At 45.8% G+C, this 19,774-nt stretch overlaps 1 protein-coding gene across 5 annotated transcripts in view; it reads left to right on the plus strand.

The window, feature by feature from the left end:
• The window catches only part of PTK2B (protein tyrosine kinase 2 beta), a 131,132-nt gene that overhangs the window by 75,963 nt on the left and 35,395 nt on the right, over window positions 1-19,774 (plus strand). For all 5 annotated transcript variants that reach the window (XM_032265354.1, XM_032265359.1, XM_032265355.1 and 2 more), the window contains 3 exons: window positions 14,686-14,864; window positions 15,427-15,514; window positions 17,240-17,319. In XM_032265354.1, the coding sequence (XP_032121245.1) occupies window positions 14,686-14,864; window positions 15,427-15,514; window positions 17,240-17,319 (347 nt within the window). The remainder of the gene's footprint in view (window positions 1-14,685; window positions 14,865-15,426; window positions 15,515-17,239; window positions 17,320-19,774) is intronic.

The following is a 19,774-nucleotide window of genomic DNA, read 5'->3' on the forward strand; positions in this document are numbered from 1 at the left end:
TTCTTGCCTTTCTCCAATGTGTTTTCTATTAAGTCTCCCAAGTTATCTTTAAAAAGCACAATCTCATGTCACTCATAGGTTGTGGGAGTGGCGCTGGGTTTGCATGCAGAGGAACAGCTTTGCTGTAGAGTGCCTGTGTGGGGATGCAGGGTCCAGGGTGTCCAGGTGGGACTCCAAGCCCACCTTCCTTGCCTGGGACCCTCCTGGAGCAGCCCCTCCTCTCTGCCCCCTCACTTCTCGCACTCCCCTTTCCTAGCTTGGCATTGTCCTTTGAAGGATTTTTCTACTTCCATCTTTGTATCTTCCTTTCCCCATTTTCCCAGTACTCAGAATTCTGCCAGCTCTTTCAGATTTGCCAAGCACATGTCCTTTCTCAAGAACACTCCTGAGATCCCAACACCCCCACATAGCAGTGTCTGATCAAATAGAAGCTGTCGCGAATCACCCTGGCACAGCCCACATGGCAATACGATTCCAAAACATAGTCACTCCATGCATATCTGCTGATTTCATGTTTTGGTCTTTATTCTCCACTTTTTTCCTCCATAGATGTAGTAGCTTTGTGGTGATTTCTCTACGTTGTAAAAAGCTATGTGAATAAGCACTGGCCCCTGTGCCTAGGACCTAAAAGAAATTAGGCAGGTGTTGCAGAGAACAATGAAAAAGTGATTTTGTTCTTTTGGATTTTCTATTTCCTTTTTGTTTGATATTCACAGGAAATTGTGTTTGTTTAGGAGCTCTGAATCTCTGGAGCAAGCAGAGGCTCATATCATTATATTTTTCTCTAACATGCTAATTTGCTTGTCTGGGAAAAGGGTAAGATGACACTCTGAAAACAAGTGGCAGAGCGGTACACAGACGTGCCCACACAGGGCAGCTCTTTGACTCTCGCTGCTGCTCCTCCACCTCTTTCTTCTTTCTTCTCTCTTTCTTTTTTCTTCTTTCTTCCTTTTCCTCTCCTCCTCCTCTTTCTCCTTCTTTGCCTCCTCTTCCTCCCTCCTCTCCTCCCTACATCCCTCCCCCCCCCCCCCCCCCCGCCTTGTGAGGACAGAAGGAAAAGGTGTCGCTCTATAAATAAGGAAGCCCTCCCCAAGAACCAAATCTGCTGTACCTTGATCTTGGACTCCCAGCTCCAGAGCTATTCAGAAATAAATGCCTGTTGTTTAAGGCACCCAGTCTGGGTGATTTGTTAGAGCAGCTCAAGATGACCGGAACATCTCTCTCTCTCTCTCTTTACTTCTCTCTCTCTCTCTTCCTCTCTTCCTTCCTTCCTTTTTTCCTTCCTTCCTTCCTTCTCCTTTCCTCCTCCTCCTCTTTCTCCTTCTCTGCCACCATCCCCGCCGCCGCCTCCTCCTCCTCAATCCCCTCTTCCACTCTCCCTCTCCTCCGTTTCCCTCTTTTTTCTCTTCTTCAGGCCAGGGCGGCAGCTCCCTGTGCCTGGAAGAGCAGTCTCTGGCCCACAAACCATTGGTTCAGCTTCTCTCTGTGTCTGGAATAATCCCTGTCACCCTCCTTCAGATGCTGCTAGAGTAGGGCCCAAAGTCGCAGTGCAAGAGGAAGGGAGGAGGAGGTTACCTGTCCTGGTAAGTTGCCATTTCTGACAGAAAGGTTACGCTAAACAGAATAAATGGAACCACACAAGGCTAGCCTCCCATGCATGAAAATGGTCCCTAAATAAGAGGAAAGGGTTCAAACAGGAAACCACAGCCCAGTGCCGAGATGATACTTAAGAAGGTATATTCACAGGGACCTCCTCCTTCTTCACGCCCCCCCCGCCCCCACACCGTTTCCTGTGTGTGCTCTGCAGGCTGGCCCACCTCCACACAGACACCTACAGAGGCCAGCAGAAGGCAGACACGCGGGTTCCGGGCCTCTGTGGATCTAGGCGCACTCACATTCATCGCATCCACAAATTGGTAGTCAGGTTCCTGGGCTTTCGTTTCTATTTTTAATCTAGTGGTTGCCTTGCTGAATGTCCTTGTTAGAGACTTTTATCACCTCAAAATGAATGCTTTCATGGTGTTAAGTTATGCTCACTTTTATTATTTCGTTCTTCAATCAGTTTTTTTTTAGAATGATCCCTTACATGTGTTGCGAATTCAGGATGTACATAACAAGTGTATCGGGTGTCTGTGGCTGCCATGGCGAATTATCACCAGCCTGGGGGCTTACAACAGCAGCAATGATTCTCTCACAATTCCGGAGGCCGGAAGTCGCAAAGGAAGGTGCCAGCAGGGACTCAGTTCCCCTGAAGCCTCTAGGGGATGACGCCTCCTTGCCTTTCCCAGCCTCTGGTGGCTCTAGGCATTCGTGGCTTGTGGCTACCTCACTCCACCCTTGGCCTCTATCTTCACACGGCCTTCTCCTCTCTCTGTGCCTCTCTTCTGTCTCTTTTACAAGGATGCTTATCATTGGATTTGCCGCTCAGATAGTCCAGAGTGATCTCATCTTGAGATCCTTAATTACATTTGGAAAGTCCTCCACCTTTTTTTTCCCCCAAATGAGGTCACATTCACAGGTTCTGGGGTTAGGACATAGACATATCTTTTGGGGGCCACCGTTGAACCCACTGTGACCGTCAGTTCCAATCACAGTATCTGTCACTGGTACCCCCATTCAGGCACACACAGACCAGTGTACCCAGATGTACAGCAGTGAGTGGTCCCTTTGTCCATTTACCAGCTTTAATTAGGTCATTTTGGGGTATGTGCAGAAGGAAATAGAGGCTCACCGAATATGTGAGTCAGCACTTCTCCCCAGGAGCTGTTCCACACCTCCTGGAAGTCGGCATTGGGAAATGTGTAGGGGCCCTTTAGAGCCGGCACATTGTGATGATTCTCACGATGATTGGGGCTGAGGCTGGGCATTCGGTGGGTAGGCCATTGCTGTGGGTGAACAGTCCCAGACAGCAAAGATTCCTCCTGCACCGAGTTTCAGTGGTACCCTGTTGAGATTCGGTGATGTGAATTAAGAAGCGTTACAGTACCATGAATGCTCTGAACCCCGCCCCCACATGAAAAATCAAACTTTACCTGTCTCCCCTCCTGCTCTGAGGCAGACACTGCATGTCACATATTAGTAGGGGAGTTTGGGGGAAAAGAAATCTTTGAAAGCCACCTGGTAGTCTCCCAACTGATCTTTATTGTTGTTCATCCCTCCTCAATCTCGGCGTGGCATCAGGGGCCCTTCCTACAGATTATGAGTAAATCAGAATTCTTGACAGAACAGTCTCATTTTTAACAGAATATTTTTATTTTTCAGAGACACTTATATTCTGCTCAATTCGATTAAAGAAAAGGCCTTTTGTTACCTTTTCAGCCTTTATTCTACTTTCTCAGAGCCCTACTTCCCATCTTCACACGCAGCAGAAGGCACAAGGGAAGAGCCCACTAGCAAGCTCTTGCCCTGGGAACACAAAACGCTTAGTGATTCTCTTGCTCCAAGCAGAAGGAAGTCATTTTTCTTTGCTTTGTTCACCCCAGGCCACTGGCGTGGCCGGATCAGCCATGGCCATGACCTGATCACCCCACGGTGCTCCGTGATTGCACTTCACCTGCCTGTTGCTGGCGCTGGCTCCAGCAAACAAAAGGCCGCAGACTCGTTTTTCCAGGGACTGCTTCCTTCAACAGCCTGTAGCCTGCTATAGGGCTCAGCCTTTGGAAGACTTCAGAGCCACTACTGGACAGTTGCTCCCAGGGATGGGTCTCCACAGGTGCCGGGTCCCACCCAGTCAGGGGAGTCAGAGGCACCTCTGGCCCAAGGAGCCCTGGACTCCATTTCCGGCTTGCATCTCCATGTATTAACTTCAGACTTGTTGGGTTAATCACCTCCTCAGGTTGACTTGACCCTTGAGCCCTGTTCATCCTTCCCCCTTTGCCCATCACAATGCTAGCTACCGTTCTTTGAACACCTGCTCTGCACCTACCTTTGTGCTAAGCTCTTTACATGTCTGTAACCCACATAAAGCCAGCCAGTTGCTCTGACCTTGAAGCCAGTCTCAGTACAGTGTCACATTCCAACATAGATTAGTCTCTCGTCTAAAAATAACTGGAAATCTGTTTAAATCTTTACTGTAGTCTCTTTGGGGGAGAGAACTGTTGGGGCCCAGAAAACAATACCCCAAAATGAAGGCCTCAGCAGCAGCGTCAGAAGCAAAAGTTTTTCTCTGACTTTCTCCTGCCCCCATCCCTCAGTCCCACTGTCCCCTGAGGCGCCACAGAAACTAGGATTGTCTTCTCCAAGGTGGGTCATAGAAACCAGAACCTCTTTTCCCCCACAGAAAGCCAGCCATAAAACCTAAAAATACTCTGTGTAAAAACAGGCTGTAAAGAAATTATCTGACCTACATTGTTTGACTATAGGTCATAAGGCCTTGATTCTAGAGAGGGCCTGCCCTGCACCCAGCAGGAAGGAACACTGCTCAGAAAGGCCAAGAAGAATCTAGACAGACAAGCCTGTCTGGGTTCCCCACTCAGCCTGTTGGCGTTAGATCAAACCCTTCCCCTCCGATCTTATTTCTGCATGGCTATCCATCGTGTGCTAAGCCTAAGCATAAAAAAGGACAATTTCCCCTCTATTATGGGGTCTTCATTCTGAAGGTACCTGTGTATGCATATTAAGTAAATTTGTATGCCTTTTCCCCTATTTATCAGTCTGCCTCATTAAGTGATTTTTCAGTGAACCTTTGGGAAGCCAAAGCCCTGGCCCCCACAGGAGATATTATTGGGGACCACTGTCCAGATAGGTAGTAAAATTTATTACAATTATCGTGACCATAGACCAATTAAAACAACTGTCTGTGTCTGTCTAACCCAGGGTCGTACGTCGAGAGTTGTTTTAGCTCTAGCTGGTCAATGTCTGTATTAGTCATTGATTAGTCCAAATTTTTAGAAGACAATTCTTAGGGCTGCTCTTACAAAGCACCACAAGCAGAGTGATATGAAATAACAGAAAGGTAGCATCTCACAGTTCTGGAGGCTAGAAATTCAAGATCAAGCACAGCAGGGCCGTGCTCCCTCTGAAGCCCGTAGGGGAACCTGTTCTTGCCTCTCCCTGGCTGGTGATTCGCCAGTAGTCCTTGGCACTCCTTGGCCTGCAGCTGCATCACCCAAATCTTGCATCTTCTCCCTGTGTGGATGTCTCTCTGTTTACACTACTCCCCCCCACCCTTTTTTTTGAGACGGAGTCTTGTTCGTGTCACCCAGGCTGGAGTGCAGTGGTGCGATCTCAGCTTACTGCAACCTCTGCCCCCCAGGTTCAAGTGATTCTCCTGCCTTAGCCTCCCAAGTAGCTGAGATTACAGGTGCCCACCACCAGGCCTGGCTAATTTTTGTATTTTTAGTAGAGACAGGATTTCTCCATGTTGGCCGGGCTGGTCTTGAACTCCTGACCTGGTGATCCACCTGCCTCAGCCTCCCAAAGTGCTGAGATTACAGGCGTGAGCCACAGAACCTAGCCTAACACTACTCACCTTTTTATAAGGACACCAGTCATTTTAGATTACAGACCACCCAAATGACCTCATTTTAACTCGATTAGTCTATAAAGGCTACAGAGTCTCGCACTATGGCACTAGAAGTTAAGACTTCAACATAACCTTTTTCAGGAGCCACAATTCAACCCATAATGGTTTCTTACTAAATAAATGTTTAAGGTTTTTTGGAATCCAGGGGAAGAAACAGAAACCTTACCACAGGGAGCCAGAGAAGGCTTCCCAGAGGCCCTCAGAGTGCTCGCTGGGCCTTAAAGGATAACTGGGAGCTCACCAGGAGAGGACGACGGGGACAGGGGAACCAGGGATCTCCCCGGCAGGAAGAATTGAATGTGTTCAGGCCCAGAGGACAGCAAGAGCATGCTGTGTTGGGGGAAGAACGCAGCTTTGGAGGCAAGGCATGGAGCACATTGTGGGTACAAAGGGGATGAGACTGGAAAGAACATGTGGGAAAAAAGCCCAAAGGGCGTTTTAAGGCTTGTGTTCATTAGTTTGGGTCTTATCTGATCGTATAGAAAATGAGGAACCACCGAGGGTGGTTTCAATGTTTGCAAGAAAGCATTCAAAGGCTCTTAATAATCAGGCTGTGAGCCATGGACACTCTGAGAGTCTGGAAGCCCTCCAATGGGAAGAAGCAAAGGTCTTCCTGTAGCAAAAAAAAAAAGAGTTCTGAGATTACCTAAATAGCAACTGATACAATTAAGACAATTTTTAAAAATCATGGTACATATGGCAGTTTAGTGAGTAGATAAGTATTGTATACTGTCACTTTTTAAAAGTGCTTGATTAATAGAGAAAGAAATGTTGACTCAGTGGTGATGGTTGAGGAACTCTGGATGGAGTGCTGATCTTACTTCCCCCACTGTTTGCTTGAGAAGCTGTGTGCATATTAGAATACTAGAGGAGACGATTCAGGCTGAGGAAGGCAGGGCTCGTACAAGAGCCAATGCAAGTGAGAGCATTTCCAACCTCAGCACTTAGCCTTCTGTTACCCCAACCTGGCCACCACCCTGAATTCACACCATGCCTTTCCTCCTACCTACTAAATGTGAGAAGCTCTTTGAGGCAAGGGTCTCTGCGTGTACACAAGAACCCCTAGCTCTGCTTTGCGTTGCGAGTGTGTCATAGACAGTTGCTGATGAATTGAATGAAGCCACCATTCTGCAGCTTGACGTGAGGCTGGAGAGCTGCAGGGAGGGGACTGTGGTTCAGGGAGCTTGTCATCCTGTTGGAAGTACATGTCAGAGTTGGGTTCACCCTCATTTGTTTGACTCCAAAGTTAGAGTTCTTTCTGAGTCACTCATGGTCAAAAACCTTGTTTCCCCACCATCTGTGTGCTTAAATGATTGGCACACGCTGCAATGCAGTCCTGCCACAGTGCACTTGTGGAGTTAGCTCAGACTTCACAGGCTGAGGGTGCATCCTCCAGAAGACCCCCTCCCCTCACACCCCCATTGCAAGCTCCAGGATTCCTAGGCCATTCACACTTCTGACCAACTGGTTACAAATTTGGGGGTTTCCACTATCCCAGCAGGTTCAACAGTTTCCTAAAACAATTCATAGAATGCAGAAAAGTGCTATCCTTACAGTGTTATTGTATAAATTAAGCCAGCCAAATGAAGAAACATAGAGGACAGGTCTGAGGGACCCCAAACAGGAAGCTTTCATGTCCTCAGAAGGCTTTACTCTCCAGGCACACCAACACAATATGCATCACCAACCAGGAAGTCACCTGAGCTCTGATGTCCAGAAATGTATTAAGGATTATTATACAGGCATAATTGATTGACTGATTGGTTGATTGAATCATTAGCCACATAATTGGACTCAATCTCCAGCTCCCCTGCCCTCCCTGGAGGTCAGGCTGATACTATATTGCTCAAAGTTTGAACCCTCTACTCACCGAGTTGGTCTTTCTAGCATTGCAGCCCCCATCCTGAGACTAGCAGGGACCCACCATGAGTCACCTCATTAGCCCAGATTCAGGTGTGATGAACCCACAGTGAATAACAAAGTCCATCCTAACTCTGGGAAACTCCAAGGGTTTAAACACTCCCTCTGCAGGACCAAGAACAAAGACTCATCAAATTCTTTACGATACATCATCAGTAACCAGCAGTGGTAACATTGGTGGCAAGTGCAGGTGCCATCTGATAAAGTTCCCTCTCCCCAAGAACTTCAGGTTTGCCCCCCAGGAAAGAATGCACCACTGCTAAGAATCTGCCCATCACGAGGCACCTCCCAAATAGTGCATTTCATGCTTAGAAAGCTCTCAAGATCTTCCTCAGCTGAAGCTGAAATCTATCTTCCTACAAAGATGGTTGGGTAAAGAGCCTCTTAGTAAATTTGAACCCCAAAGACCTCGAGTTAATCTTTCCCTACCACATCTACAATGGAAATTGGTTGCTTGTTAGAAGGAAATCTGAAAAAAAAGTTTGTGCAGACAGTGTCCTGGAGAGTTTCAATTAGAAACATTAGCTGGATTCAGTCTGACCCGGCTCAGGGACTATGGGTCGGGGAGAAGCTGCAAGGCCATATCTGGCATGATAAAAATCTTATTCAACCCATTGATACAGTGCCTTTACTTCTTGTGTGGCTGGGAATCTCCCTCACCAGAGCCTCTTCTCTCTTTTCATTCTGAAATTATTTCAAACGTTTTAAAAAGTCGGGGGTGGGGGGACAGGGAAATGGGCTAAGGACTCCCATATAGCTTTCTCCCAGAACACTCAATGGTTTAAATTTATTATTTTCTATATTACCAGCTCTGTCTCTTCCTAAACAGCCATACATGACTACACATACACAAATATGCCTAGTATCATTATTCTTTTTTCTGAACTATTTGAGAACAAGTTGCAGCATTGCTGCCCCATCACCAGAATGCTCCAGAGTTTATCTCCCCAAATAGGGACACTCTCCTACAGAAGATGTGCTGCATGCATCTAAATCAGAAAGTCAGCATTGCTATAACACTCCCATCCACACCATAGACGCCATCCAGATTTCACCAACTGTCCCAGCAGCATCTGCTTTTCCTGTCTGATCTAGGAGCACACACTGCACTTAGCTGTCATATCTCTTTAATCTCCTCCAATCTGGGAGAGTTCCTCATCCAAATCCAGGCCTTTTGTTCTACAGGACCCTTAGGAGACTCCTCGTCCTGGGTCTCTGGCCTTGTGATTCCATCAGGCCACAGACTCATGGCAGGAAGACCTCAGCAACCTTGCTGCACTCTTCTTGGTGCATTGAGGTAGGAGGCTCGCTGTGCTTACCTTTTTCACCACTGGGGATGTAAACCATGATGATCTGGGTGTTTGTGTTGGCCAGGTTTTCTCTGTATTTGATTAGTACATTCTGAGGCTAAATGCGCTGAGACCATGTCAATATCAAACCTCCACCCTCCAGCTTCATCGCCCATTCATGAATCCTGCCAGAATCAACCAACACTGAGTTTGTTGCCCAATGGTGGCTTTCTATTTCTATCCTTTCTTATACATTTATTACCTGTCATTCTACATAAGGAAGAATATTTTCTTCTCCCGCAGTTATTTATCTGTCTTAGATTCTCTTTTATTTGGCAGGATGTAACTCATTCCTATTATATATTTTAATACTTAAGTTATCCTAGATGTGGCCTGTGTGAGCCCCTTCGGGCTAATCCTGATTTGTTGTTATGCGTTTTCAATGTTCTCAAAACACTTTGTTTTTATGTGGCACAAAATAGAATTCTAGGCTCATCTTGTACTTTTTCCCCTATCCCTGGAATCAGCCTTTTCTGCAAGGAGCTTTGGATTCTTTAAGTGGAGAAGGATTTTTGAAAACTGCAACTTGGTACTGGGTGTGCAGTCACTATTCACTATGGGGTGTCACTGCTTCTAAGTCCTTTCCATACATGAAGCTCAATCTCTTTCTCTCTCTCTCTCTCTCTCTCTCTCTCTCTCTCTCTCTCTCTCTCTCTCTCTCTGTGTGTGTGTGTGTGTGTGTGTGTGTGTGTGTATCTATTTTTCTAGCTGTCAAACCATGAGTCACACCAATACTTCCAATTCTAATCCCTCACCTCCAAATATTTCAAAAATGATAAGATAGGTTTGCTAGACTCTGTAGCCTCCCCTTCTCCATAAGTGTTTCCAATTATCCTCAATACGTTTACTTCTTTGCTCACTCCCCCTGTCTGTAACCAATCTCCTAATCACTCCAACCATCTTTCCTGGACCAACTCCTTTGACCCCTGACCCACCACCACCTCCAAAGGAAGGAAAAAGAAAAGAAGGTAGAAAGGTAAAGAAAGAGAAAAAATAGAATGAATTCTGCTTTGTTTTCCCAATCTGGTTTACAGAGCACTAGACTGTGTAAGAGACTGCTGTGTCAAAATAAGGCTAATATTTTGTTTGCAGGTGGGGAGGGCTATTTGTTGTTGTTGTTGTTTTTGAGTATTTACCTTGGGCCAAGCATCATTCTACGGAGTTTTATCTAATTTAATCCCACAAGAACCATTCCAAATTGATACTATTATTTTGTCCATATTCTGGATGAAAAAAACTGAATTCAGATAACTTCAGTATGTACCGAAGAACATCCAGCTGGGTGCTGGTGGTGAGCAGAAAGGCATTGCTGCATCCTGGCACCAGGGCTTGTGCTCCTGGCTATTGCCAGTCTGCATTTCAGTTGTCCATGACTTAAAAGATGCTCTCTGCTCCCCAACCCTCTCCTATTTGCAGAGAACACAGATTTGTTAATAAAATAGCATAAAGATTTCAAAAATGATAGGATAGCTTGGCTTGACTACTGTTTCTCCAGATAACAATGATGAAATCTGGGCAAAATTTAAAAGTGAACTCTTTGCAGGCACTGGTGAGTGGCCATAGCAAGCACAAACTAAAAGGAAACCTGCTCTTGAGAGTTAATCTGTGATGAATGAGATCTGCAAGTTTGTGCCTTTTTGTCTGAGAGAAACTTCCAGTCTGGAAGAGGGTTCCAGGGGCAAAAATCTATAGCCTTAGTAACTGAAAGTACTAGAGAATATAATCTGGGATTGCCAGAGCAACAAGAAGATTAGCAGAAAGTCATGGAGACAGTAAGCCCCAAAATAAAACATTAATTTTTAGAAATAATTTATAGAAGAAAATTTTTTTTAATTTATAAATTAATTAGGAATAAATTTAGCAAAAGACTGGCACAATCTATATGTTGAAAACGATAAAACATTACTAAGAGAAACTGAAAAAGACCCAAATAAATAGACAGATATACCATGTTCATGGATTAGAGGAATCAATGCTGTTAAGATGCCAGTTCTGGCCAGGTGCAGTGGCTCATGTCTGTAATCCCAACACTTTGTGAAACCAAGGTGGGAAGATCACTTGAAGGCCAAGAGTTCAAGACCAGCCTGGTTAACATAGCAAGACCCAAACTCTATAAAAAATTAAACACTAAAAAAAATGCCAGTTTTCTCCTCTTAAGCTATAGATTTAACACAGTCCCATTCATAATGCAGCAGACTTTTTAAAAAGAAAGTGGCCAGCTGATTCTAAAATTTACGTGGACATGCAAAGACCTAGCCCAATAATCTGTGGAATGGGGAACAACAGAAGACTTAACCCTATTTGGCTTCAAGATCTTATGTAAAGCTATAGTAATGCAGGCAGTGTGGTTGATATTGGTACAGTATAGACAAAGATCAATAGAAAAGAAATGAAAGTTCAGAAATAGACCTAAACCTAGATGGCCAAATGGTTTTTGACAGAAGTTATTCATTTGGGAAAGAATAGTCAACAATGAATGCTGAACAGCCATAGATCTATATTTTTGAAAATGAATACCATATACAAAAATTAATTCATGATAGATCACAAAACTAAAAGTTAAAGCTATGAAGCTTATAAAAGAAAACATAGAATATTTTCATGACCTGGAAGCAGGCAAAGATTTCTTAGGATACAGAAAGCACTAATCAGGAAAGAAAATTTTGACAAGTTAGACTCTATCGAAAGACATTAATTGGGCAATGCAGAATAGGCCCACTACAGACCTGGAGAAAATATTCATAAAATACAGCATATAAAATGCTTTTATCTGGAATGTATAAAAGTCTCCTACAACCCTCCTACAAATGAAAACACAACAGAAAAAATGGGAAAATGATTCAAACAACCAATTTACAAAGGAAGGTATATGAATGGCCTATAAACACATGAAAACATGTTCAGTATCATTAGTCATCAGAGAGATGCAAATTAAAAGCACAATGAGACACTACACACCCACTGAGATGGCTAATATTAAAAAGACTGACACCACCAGATGTCAGTGAAGATGTGGTGTAACGGAAGTGTCATGTCACAGGATAAATGTAAAATGGAATAATCCTGATGGTTGTAGTCAGACATGCATCTATCTTTGATCCAGTAATTCCTCTTGTAGGCATTTATCCACAGGAAATGACAACATGTATTCACAGAAATACTTGTACATTAAGGTTCATATAGTAGTTTAATTCACAGTAGCTGAAAAGTAGAAATAGTCCGTGTATCCAGAAGCAAAGGACTAAGTCAACATCTTGTGATTCCTTTACAAAGTAGAACATTACTGATCAATAAATAGGAATTAATTATTGATATATGCAACAACATGATGGATCTCAGACATCATGCTGAGTAAAAAAAGACACAAAAAAGTGTATGCTAAATGATTCCATTCACGTGAAGTTCTAGAACAGGCAAAACCAGTTGAAAGTGGTGGGGGTAAGGTAAGTGCCTGGAAAGGTGGGAGGGAGTGGGCCATGAGGGTGGACTGAGAAGGGATATGGGGGAGTTTTCTGGGGATCTGGAAACTTCTATACCTTAATTGGTATGTGGGTTACACCGTTGTATTCATGTGTCAAAACTGTATAGCTACAATTTATGCATTTTAATGTATATAAATTTTACATTAGAAGAACTGTAAAAAAGTCACAGTTGGGGAGTGAGTGGTGATATCGATGAAGCAAGAAGGCAGAAGGTTGGTAATTTGTTGAGGCTGGGTGATGTGTACATGGGGGTCTATTATACTCTTCTGTTTACTTTGTATATGTTTGAGATTTTTGATAATAAACAGCATAGGGGTGCTAGCCCTGAGGAAGTTAGTTATTAGCCAAGTAGGTTTCAGCTGGAGCAGAGAGGACTCTAAATTTAAAAGCACCAGAGGTGGGGGCTCCAGGAAGCACTTGGGAGTAAAGTGGGGGCTCTGGGTAATATGACAGGATGACAGTGGACAGAGCAGGGCAGAAGGTCAGGGACAGGAGAAATGGGTAGAAAGGATGACAAAATGGTTGCCTTCACAGGCTTGAACTCCTCCCCCACCCAGATGTACCTCTCCCTCTCCCTGTAGGAGTGCCACTGGTCCCAGTCTTCTTCCCCATCCAAGGCCTCAATTCTGATTGCTGTACTAGTTAGTTACAACTGCTCACAAGTGCATTCCATGCCTTAGTTTCCCCATCTAGTTCACAGAGCAGTCATCACCTTCTGTGACAGGCATTTTCTTTCCTAATAGGGAAGGGATTTTTCAGGTTGAGGGTCTTCTAGCTTCACATCTCCCTGAGTCCAGAAGGGCTAGCAAGAGGCAGCTGGCCCAAGACACATGGGTGCCCCGGAAGGCAAATTAACTGGGCATTCCTTCAAACCAGGATTTTCTAAGTATTAGCATGATACTTTCCTAGTGGAGAGAGAAAGAAATTGATTTCCTTCTGAGAAAAATAGTATGCCTCCTTCTTTTCATTCCAATTAAAAAACTGATTACAGTTGATTTACTAAATTAGAAACTGTCTTGGGAGGCATGTTTAAAAAAATGTAAAATCTAAATAATCAATTCCCCCCCCCTTGCCCTTTTTGGTCTGACAGCAACCTGTTATGCATTATTCAGTCTTCAGGCTGATTTAGGCTTGGTGGCATGCACATTGCAGACATATCCAACAGAGATAGATCAGTGCCTTCAGGTTTTTAAATTTATATCCCAGAGTACTCTCTGCTCTGTCAGGAGTGAGCTCAATTCACCAACTCTGTGGAATTACATGAGAAACCTGACTTAACATGGCACCAAAGTCTGGGTGTGGTGCTCACGCCTGTAATCCCAGCATTTTGGGAGGCCAAGGCAGGTGGATCATTGGAGGTCAGGAGTTCAAGTTTAGCCAACATGATAAAACTCCATCTCTCTTAAAAATTAAAAAAATTATTCAAGCATGGTGGTATGTACCTGTAGTCCCAGCTACTCAGGAGGCCGAGGCAGGAGAATGGCTTGAACCTGGGAGGCGGAGGTTGCAGTGAGCTGAGATAGCACCACTGCATTCCAGCCTGGTTCACAGAGCAAGATGCCATTTCAAGAAAAAAAAAATGGCACCAAAGTGATTTCAGAACTAGGCAGGACCTTACAGATGCACTTCCAAGCAGCTGCCTGGCCACCTCTGACTCTAGGCCAGAAAGCTGCGGCATCAGATGGGAGGCAGGCAGTCTATTAACCTCTGGTTAACAAGAAGGTGGAAACAACAGGGTACCTGGTTTCTTGCCAGCACTCATTTCTTGTGACCCTGCTCGTGTGGGGATTGTGGCACTTAATCCATCCAAGTGAATCTTGTCCTTATCGTGTCCGGTCCCACCACTCCGTGAATCGGCTTGTCCTAGTAGAAATCCTCAGTCTAGTGGCCCAGGATTCCAAATCCCAGTTTAATTTCGTGGCTTGTGTGACCTGTATTAGTGTCTCCATCAGCCACACAGAGATGGTAACTCCTGCTTCCCTGTGTTGTGGAGCCAATGAAATCATGTCTGCAAAAGGCCCTAGCAGTGCCTGATGCAGGAGCTCAGTGATGCTGGTTAAATTGCAAACCACTCAGAAGGTGCTGTTCACATGGTGGATGTTCAGTAATTACTGATTGGTTAGGTTATAATGTGGTGCAGAAGCAAATTGTCGGTGTTCTTTGCCTCTTTGCATTTTCTCCTCCCTTCTGCTCTCTCAGTTCCTCCATCTCTGTCTCATTTCACCCATTCGTTCGTGTATCAGGTAGAGCCCATTGTGTGCAAATCTTTCCCTAAGTGCTAGAGAATCAGAGACAAATCGAACATAAAGACAGAATCCTACCCTAGAGAATCACACTTTTCAGGTCCATGTGAGAATTGTGGGAGCCCAGAGGAGGGCACCCCTGAGCCGTGCCCCTCTCTTCTCTGCAGGAGATCATCACCTCCATCCTGCTGAGTGGGCGGATTGGCCCCAACATCCAGTTGGCTGAGTGCTATGGGCTGAGGCTGAAGCACATGAAGTCAGATGAGATCCACTGGCTGCACCCGCAGATGACGGTGGGTGAGGTACAGGACAAGTATGAGTGTCTGCACGTGGAAGCCGAGTGGAGGTAGGAATGGACTCCTGGGCTCTGAAAGTGGGGAGGAGGGGAATTTCGGGTGGGGAGGCCCTAGGAGTTCCTCCCTTAGAGTACTCTCCTACCTCAGAATCTTCTAGCAAATCTGAGTAGCATTCTAGCCTTCCTCCAGCATCAAATACATGTATTTTCTAAGCTAATCTGGGCTCATAGACTATCCCCATCCCAGAGCAGACACCTAAAAGTAACCCTGAATGGGGTGTTGACAATGCTAGAGGAAAAGAGAGACAGAAGGGTGGGGAGGATGGAAAGCCCAGGTCTAGGGCTGGCCTGTGAACCTATGGGAAACAGCTGCCACTAGAGAGAAAGGTGGAAAGTCAGGGCCAGCTCTGACATCACCTGCCAGCCACCTCCCTGTTGATGGCCTCTTGCCCAACCACAGAGGAGGGAAAGAGAAAAGCCCGGAATGGGTGGCCATGAGACCCATGGGCAGCCCTCCCCTTTGCAGTGGGGTTGCTTCTGCCCTTGGGGTCCCACTCTTTTCTTTAGGCTCCAGCTTCCCTGTGTCAACCAGAGCCTGACTGTCCTGTTGCAGGTATGACCTTCAAATCCGCTACCTGCCAGAAGACTTCATGGAGAGCCTGAAGGAGGACAGGACCACACTGCTTTATTTTTACCAACAGGTAAAAAGTACTTTATCTTCCTGCCCGAGACTCCCATTGCACCTTAAATGCCAAGCATCAACCATCCTCTCCTAGGGAAATGGAAAGATAAAAGCCCAGATTCCGGAGGGCCCAAGCTAGGAAACTTCTCTTGAAGGACGTTCTAGGTCTATGGTCAGCGGTGCCAACCCCACTTCTCTCTCAGTATTTAATGACTGGGTAAACTGCCCGGTATGCTCCCAGCTCCTTTTGGACTTTTCTTTTGGCCCAGGAGACCTGGCTAGTGAAGCCGCAAGAGCAGGTCCAGGATGAAGCCTGCAGTGCTTACTGCACAGCTCTGCCATTCACTAACCTGAGAGCCCCAGGAGACCTCATTTACCTGCATGAAGCTGTTTCCTCTGCTATAAAATTACTATGGGAATTATAATAATAATTCTTACTTTATAGGGTCGTTGTAGAGACCAGATGGTATTATTGGCTGGTAAATTGGCTCTCCAAACAAAACTTCCCTGACATGCAGTGCTTGCCTGTTTATTTATTTCAGTAGGTTTTTTGGGGGAACAGGTAGTGTTGGTTACATGAGTAATTTCATTCGTGGTGATTTCTGAAATGTTGGTGCACTCATCACCCAAGCAGTGTTCACTGTACCCCATGTGTAGTCTTTTATCCCTTACCCCTCTCTCAGCCTTCCCCACAAGTCCCCAAAAGTCCATTGTATCATTTTTTTTTCATTTATTTATTTTATTGCATTTTAGGTTTTGGGGTACATGTGAAGAACATGCAAGATTGTTGCATAGATACACACATGGCAGTGTGATTTGCTGCCTTCCTCCCCATCACCTACATCTGGCATTTCTCCCCTTGCCATCTCTCCCCAGCTCCCCACGCCTCACCGTCCCTCCCTTATTTCCCCCCAACTGACCCCAGTGTGTAGTGCTCCCCTCCCTGTGTCCATGTGTTCTTGCATCGTCATGGTTAGCTCCCCCTTGTGGGTGAGAACATACAAAGTTGGTTTTCTACTTTGGAGTTACTTCACTTACAATACTGGTCTCCAACTCCATCCAGGTGGCTGCAAATGCCACTATTTAATTCCTTTTTATGGGACTTGCCAATTTCTATGGTGTAAATACTCCCCCACCGTGGCCTATTTCAAGCTATCAGTTAGGACATCTACTTGCTCACAAAACTTCTGAAAACTTAACAACCAGCTCTCAGCAGCTGTTCTGAGCATCTCTGACTTCCAGACAGAATGTGTGTGGAGTGCCAAGCCCAGCACCAGGTGCAGAGCGAAGCACAGCATCAACAGGAGCGGTCGTTGTTGTCTTCCATCTGGTCTTACGTCCCTCCTGGTTTGCTAGACACTGAGCTAGACTTTTCTTGACCTGTGGATGACATTTATCACTATTTACCAACAGGGCTTTGGATAAATTACTGACTCCTTGCAAAATCAGTTTCCTTCTGTCCAAAATGGGGGATGAGGGGGATCTGAACTTCCTGCCTATGGAGCAGGGAGAGAATGCCTGTAAAAGCACCTCAAAAACCTCACAGCCTTGGCCTGTAGAAGGTCAGGTACCCCTTCCCTCATGCTCTCCATCCCTGCTCTAAGTTTGTTTGCGGTGGGGTGGGTAGCTGTTGCTTAGGGAGCCAGAATCAGGCCCTTCATCTTCTGGGACCTCTGTTCAGGGAAACGGGGGCCAGGGAGGTAATGAGGGTGCAAGTTTGATGCTTGGCGTTTCTCCCCACCAGCTCCGGAATGACTACATGCAACGCTACGCCAGCAAGGTCAGTGAAGGCATGGCCTTGCAGCTGGGCTGCCTGGAGCTCAGGTATGTGGCCTCAAGGCCTCTGCTGGGAGGGTGCTGTGCTGGGCTTTGGGCTGAGCTCTGGACTGGCCCAGCCTTTCCCCACGTCCAGGATGGGAAACAGTAATGAGTATGTGAGAATCAGGAAGGGGAAAGGTGGTGACCAGCAGCAGGTGAGGCTCTGAGGGGCTGCGTGTCTTGTCCTCGGGATGGCAGGGGTGGGAGGGCCAGCCCCCTCCCTAGATGCACTCTCCTGGCTTCCTTTGCTGCCACTGCTCTTGCCTGCAGGCTGCTGGGTTTTTCTGTCTGTCAGTCACCTCTGCTGCTGTTCGAGCGATTCAGCAGATGCTTCTTGTCACCAGGCTAGGATCTGGGGGACATTTGAACCTAGAGATGTCAATCTGCGTTGCCATTGCTGTATCCCCACTTCCAGTAGGCACTTGAACAATATGTTTGGAATCAGTACATCATCCAGAGAGGCCCTCACATTTCCATGTTGGGGGGGTGACAGATGTGTATACAATTAATCATAATACGCGGCTGAATGCAGATGGCGCCGATCTCCGTGTAGGAGTCATTCATCCTGTCCAAGGGCATCCGCAAGTGGGTATCTGAACTGCTCCTGGAGGGAGGAGAAAGGTGTCAATCAGCAGAGAACAGGGTCAGGGGAGAAACACTCTAGGCCCAGGGATCAGCGGAAGGAAAAGCATAGACTGGAGAATCGCGAGGTTGGAGCGGTAAGTTGGGGCTGATGTTGGGAGACACCATTGGTCCAATGGCAGTCCAGTGGTATCATTAGAATGATATAATTAGAATGACAGTCTAAAAAATTAGGCTTCTTGGCTGCCATGCGGTCATTGCCATTTGGGACTGAGGAGGGTGATGTGGCTCACCTGTGCTCTACCCTGCCATGACCAGTGCAACGCCATTGGGTTTCACCATGCCCTGCCATTCTACCCTCTCCTCTGCTTCTCTCTACCCCTTCTCTGCCTTAGAGCAGTGGTTTCAACGTCTGCTTACAAATCATAATCACCTGGGAGCTTAATAAACTAGAAGTGTCCTGCCCCTATCCTAGGGAGATTTGATCTGACAGACCTGAGTGGAACCTTATCCTAGACATTTTTGACCTCCCCCACCCCAGGTGACTTGAATACCATTAGTCATATGGGTTGAGGGGAGGACTTTCAGGATGACTGCCAGGAAAATCGTTAGTCAAGGATTACTTCCTGTTTTCTGGAACTGCATTTCTGGAGCGGTATCTGTGACCTCGAGGTTAAATAGAGAGTAGAACTCTGCTGCCACTTCTACAGAATGGGGGGCACTGGGGAATTCTGGCCCCTTAATGAATCTCAGAGGGAATGCTGAGGGGTACCCCAGTGGGGGCAGTGGGATGGGAAGGGGAGGGTCCCACTTTGATTTCAGCATCTGAGGCTGTTGGCATTACTGATAGAGTAGGTCAAGGGCAGCTTTGAGGGCTTCGTATTTGGTTACTTTGTCTCAACAAGCAAGGGAGCGTTCATCCCTGCAGCTGCTTAGAAGGCATCCCAGCTCGCTGCCATTAGTAATAATCTTGGGAGCTTGGTGCTGGCAGACCAGGGGCAGTCTGTGAAGTTTATTTTATTATCTGTGCTTTTTATGCCTTCTCAGACCACTCGGCTCCTATGAGCTGCATTACATCCTATACAGTCTTATTTTCCCCTCTAAAATCAGACAAGTTGAAAACGCTTATCTTTACCGTTTTATTTATGGATCTCATACCCAGGATGCTACTATCACTTTGACACACCCATCACTTGTCACCTGTCAAGTAGTCATCACTTAGTTGTAAAACAGCACCACAAAGACCCATTAACATTCTATTTTGTTTTACTATATCCTCCAATCACCCCCAAACTATTGCTGCTGGTGGCCTAAGTGCCAGGCGCTGCACTAATGTATTGGAGAACAGGGCGAGGCATCCAATGTGACTCCTGTAGGTAGTATTGTCATGAGTATGACTGCAGATATCTGCTGTCTAACCAACGCAGGATGATTCTAAAAGCCACACTTGTTTTGTGCAAGAGACATATTGTTTCACGTCTCCTGAATGTGAGGAACAGAGTCAGAGAGATGTTCCTATTCTTAGTGGTTGACCATTGAAGTGCAGGGTATATGATATTAGAAAGAGGTTATGAAGAACACCTATTTTATGAACGTAATAGAAGATTTGCAGGTCTAATAATTTTTAAAGCTGAATGCAATTATTTGTTATAATGAGCTATTTTAAAGTCAAGTTACAACTGTTTGGCACCAAGAGAGACTTGGACACATTTTGGAAAATCAGAGTATAAGGCAGAATTTTCTAGGGCTGTGGCTCTGGTCTGAAAATGTCCCAGGGTGTGGGGTTACCTACAAATCATGAGCAATAATCCCTTGTACTATTAGCATCATTGATTATGTCACCGACCTGTAGATACATGGCATCTCTAGGAAAAAATAC

This window comes from Sapajus apella, unplaced genomic scaffold (genome assembly GCF_009761245.1).
Source record: "Sapajus apella isolate SASKATOON/1434 unplaced genomic scaffold, GSC_monkey_1.0 scaffold150, whole genome shotgun sequence".
In the NCBI taxonomy this organism is placed as follows: Eukaryota; Metazoa; Chordata; class Mammalia; order Primates; family Cebidae; genus Sapajus; species Sapajus apella.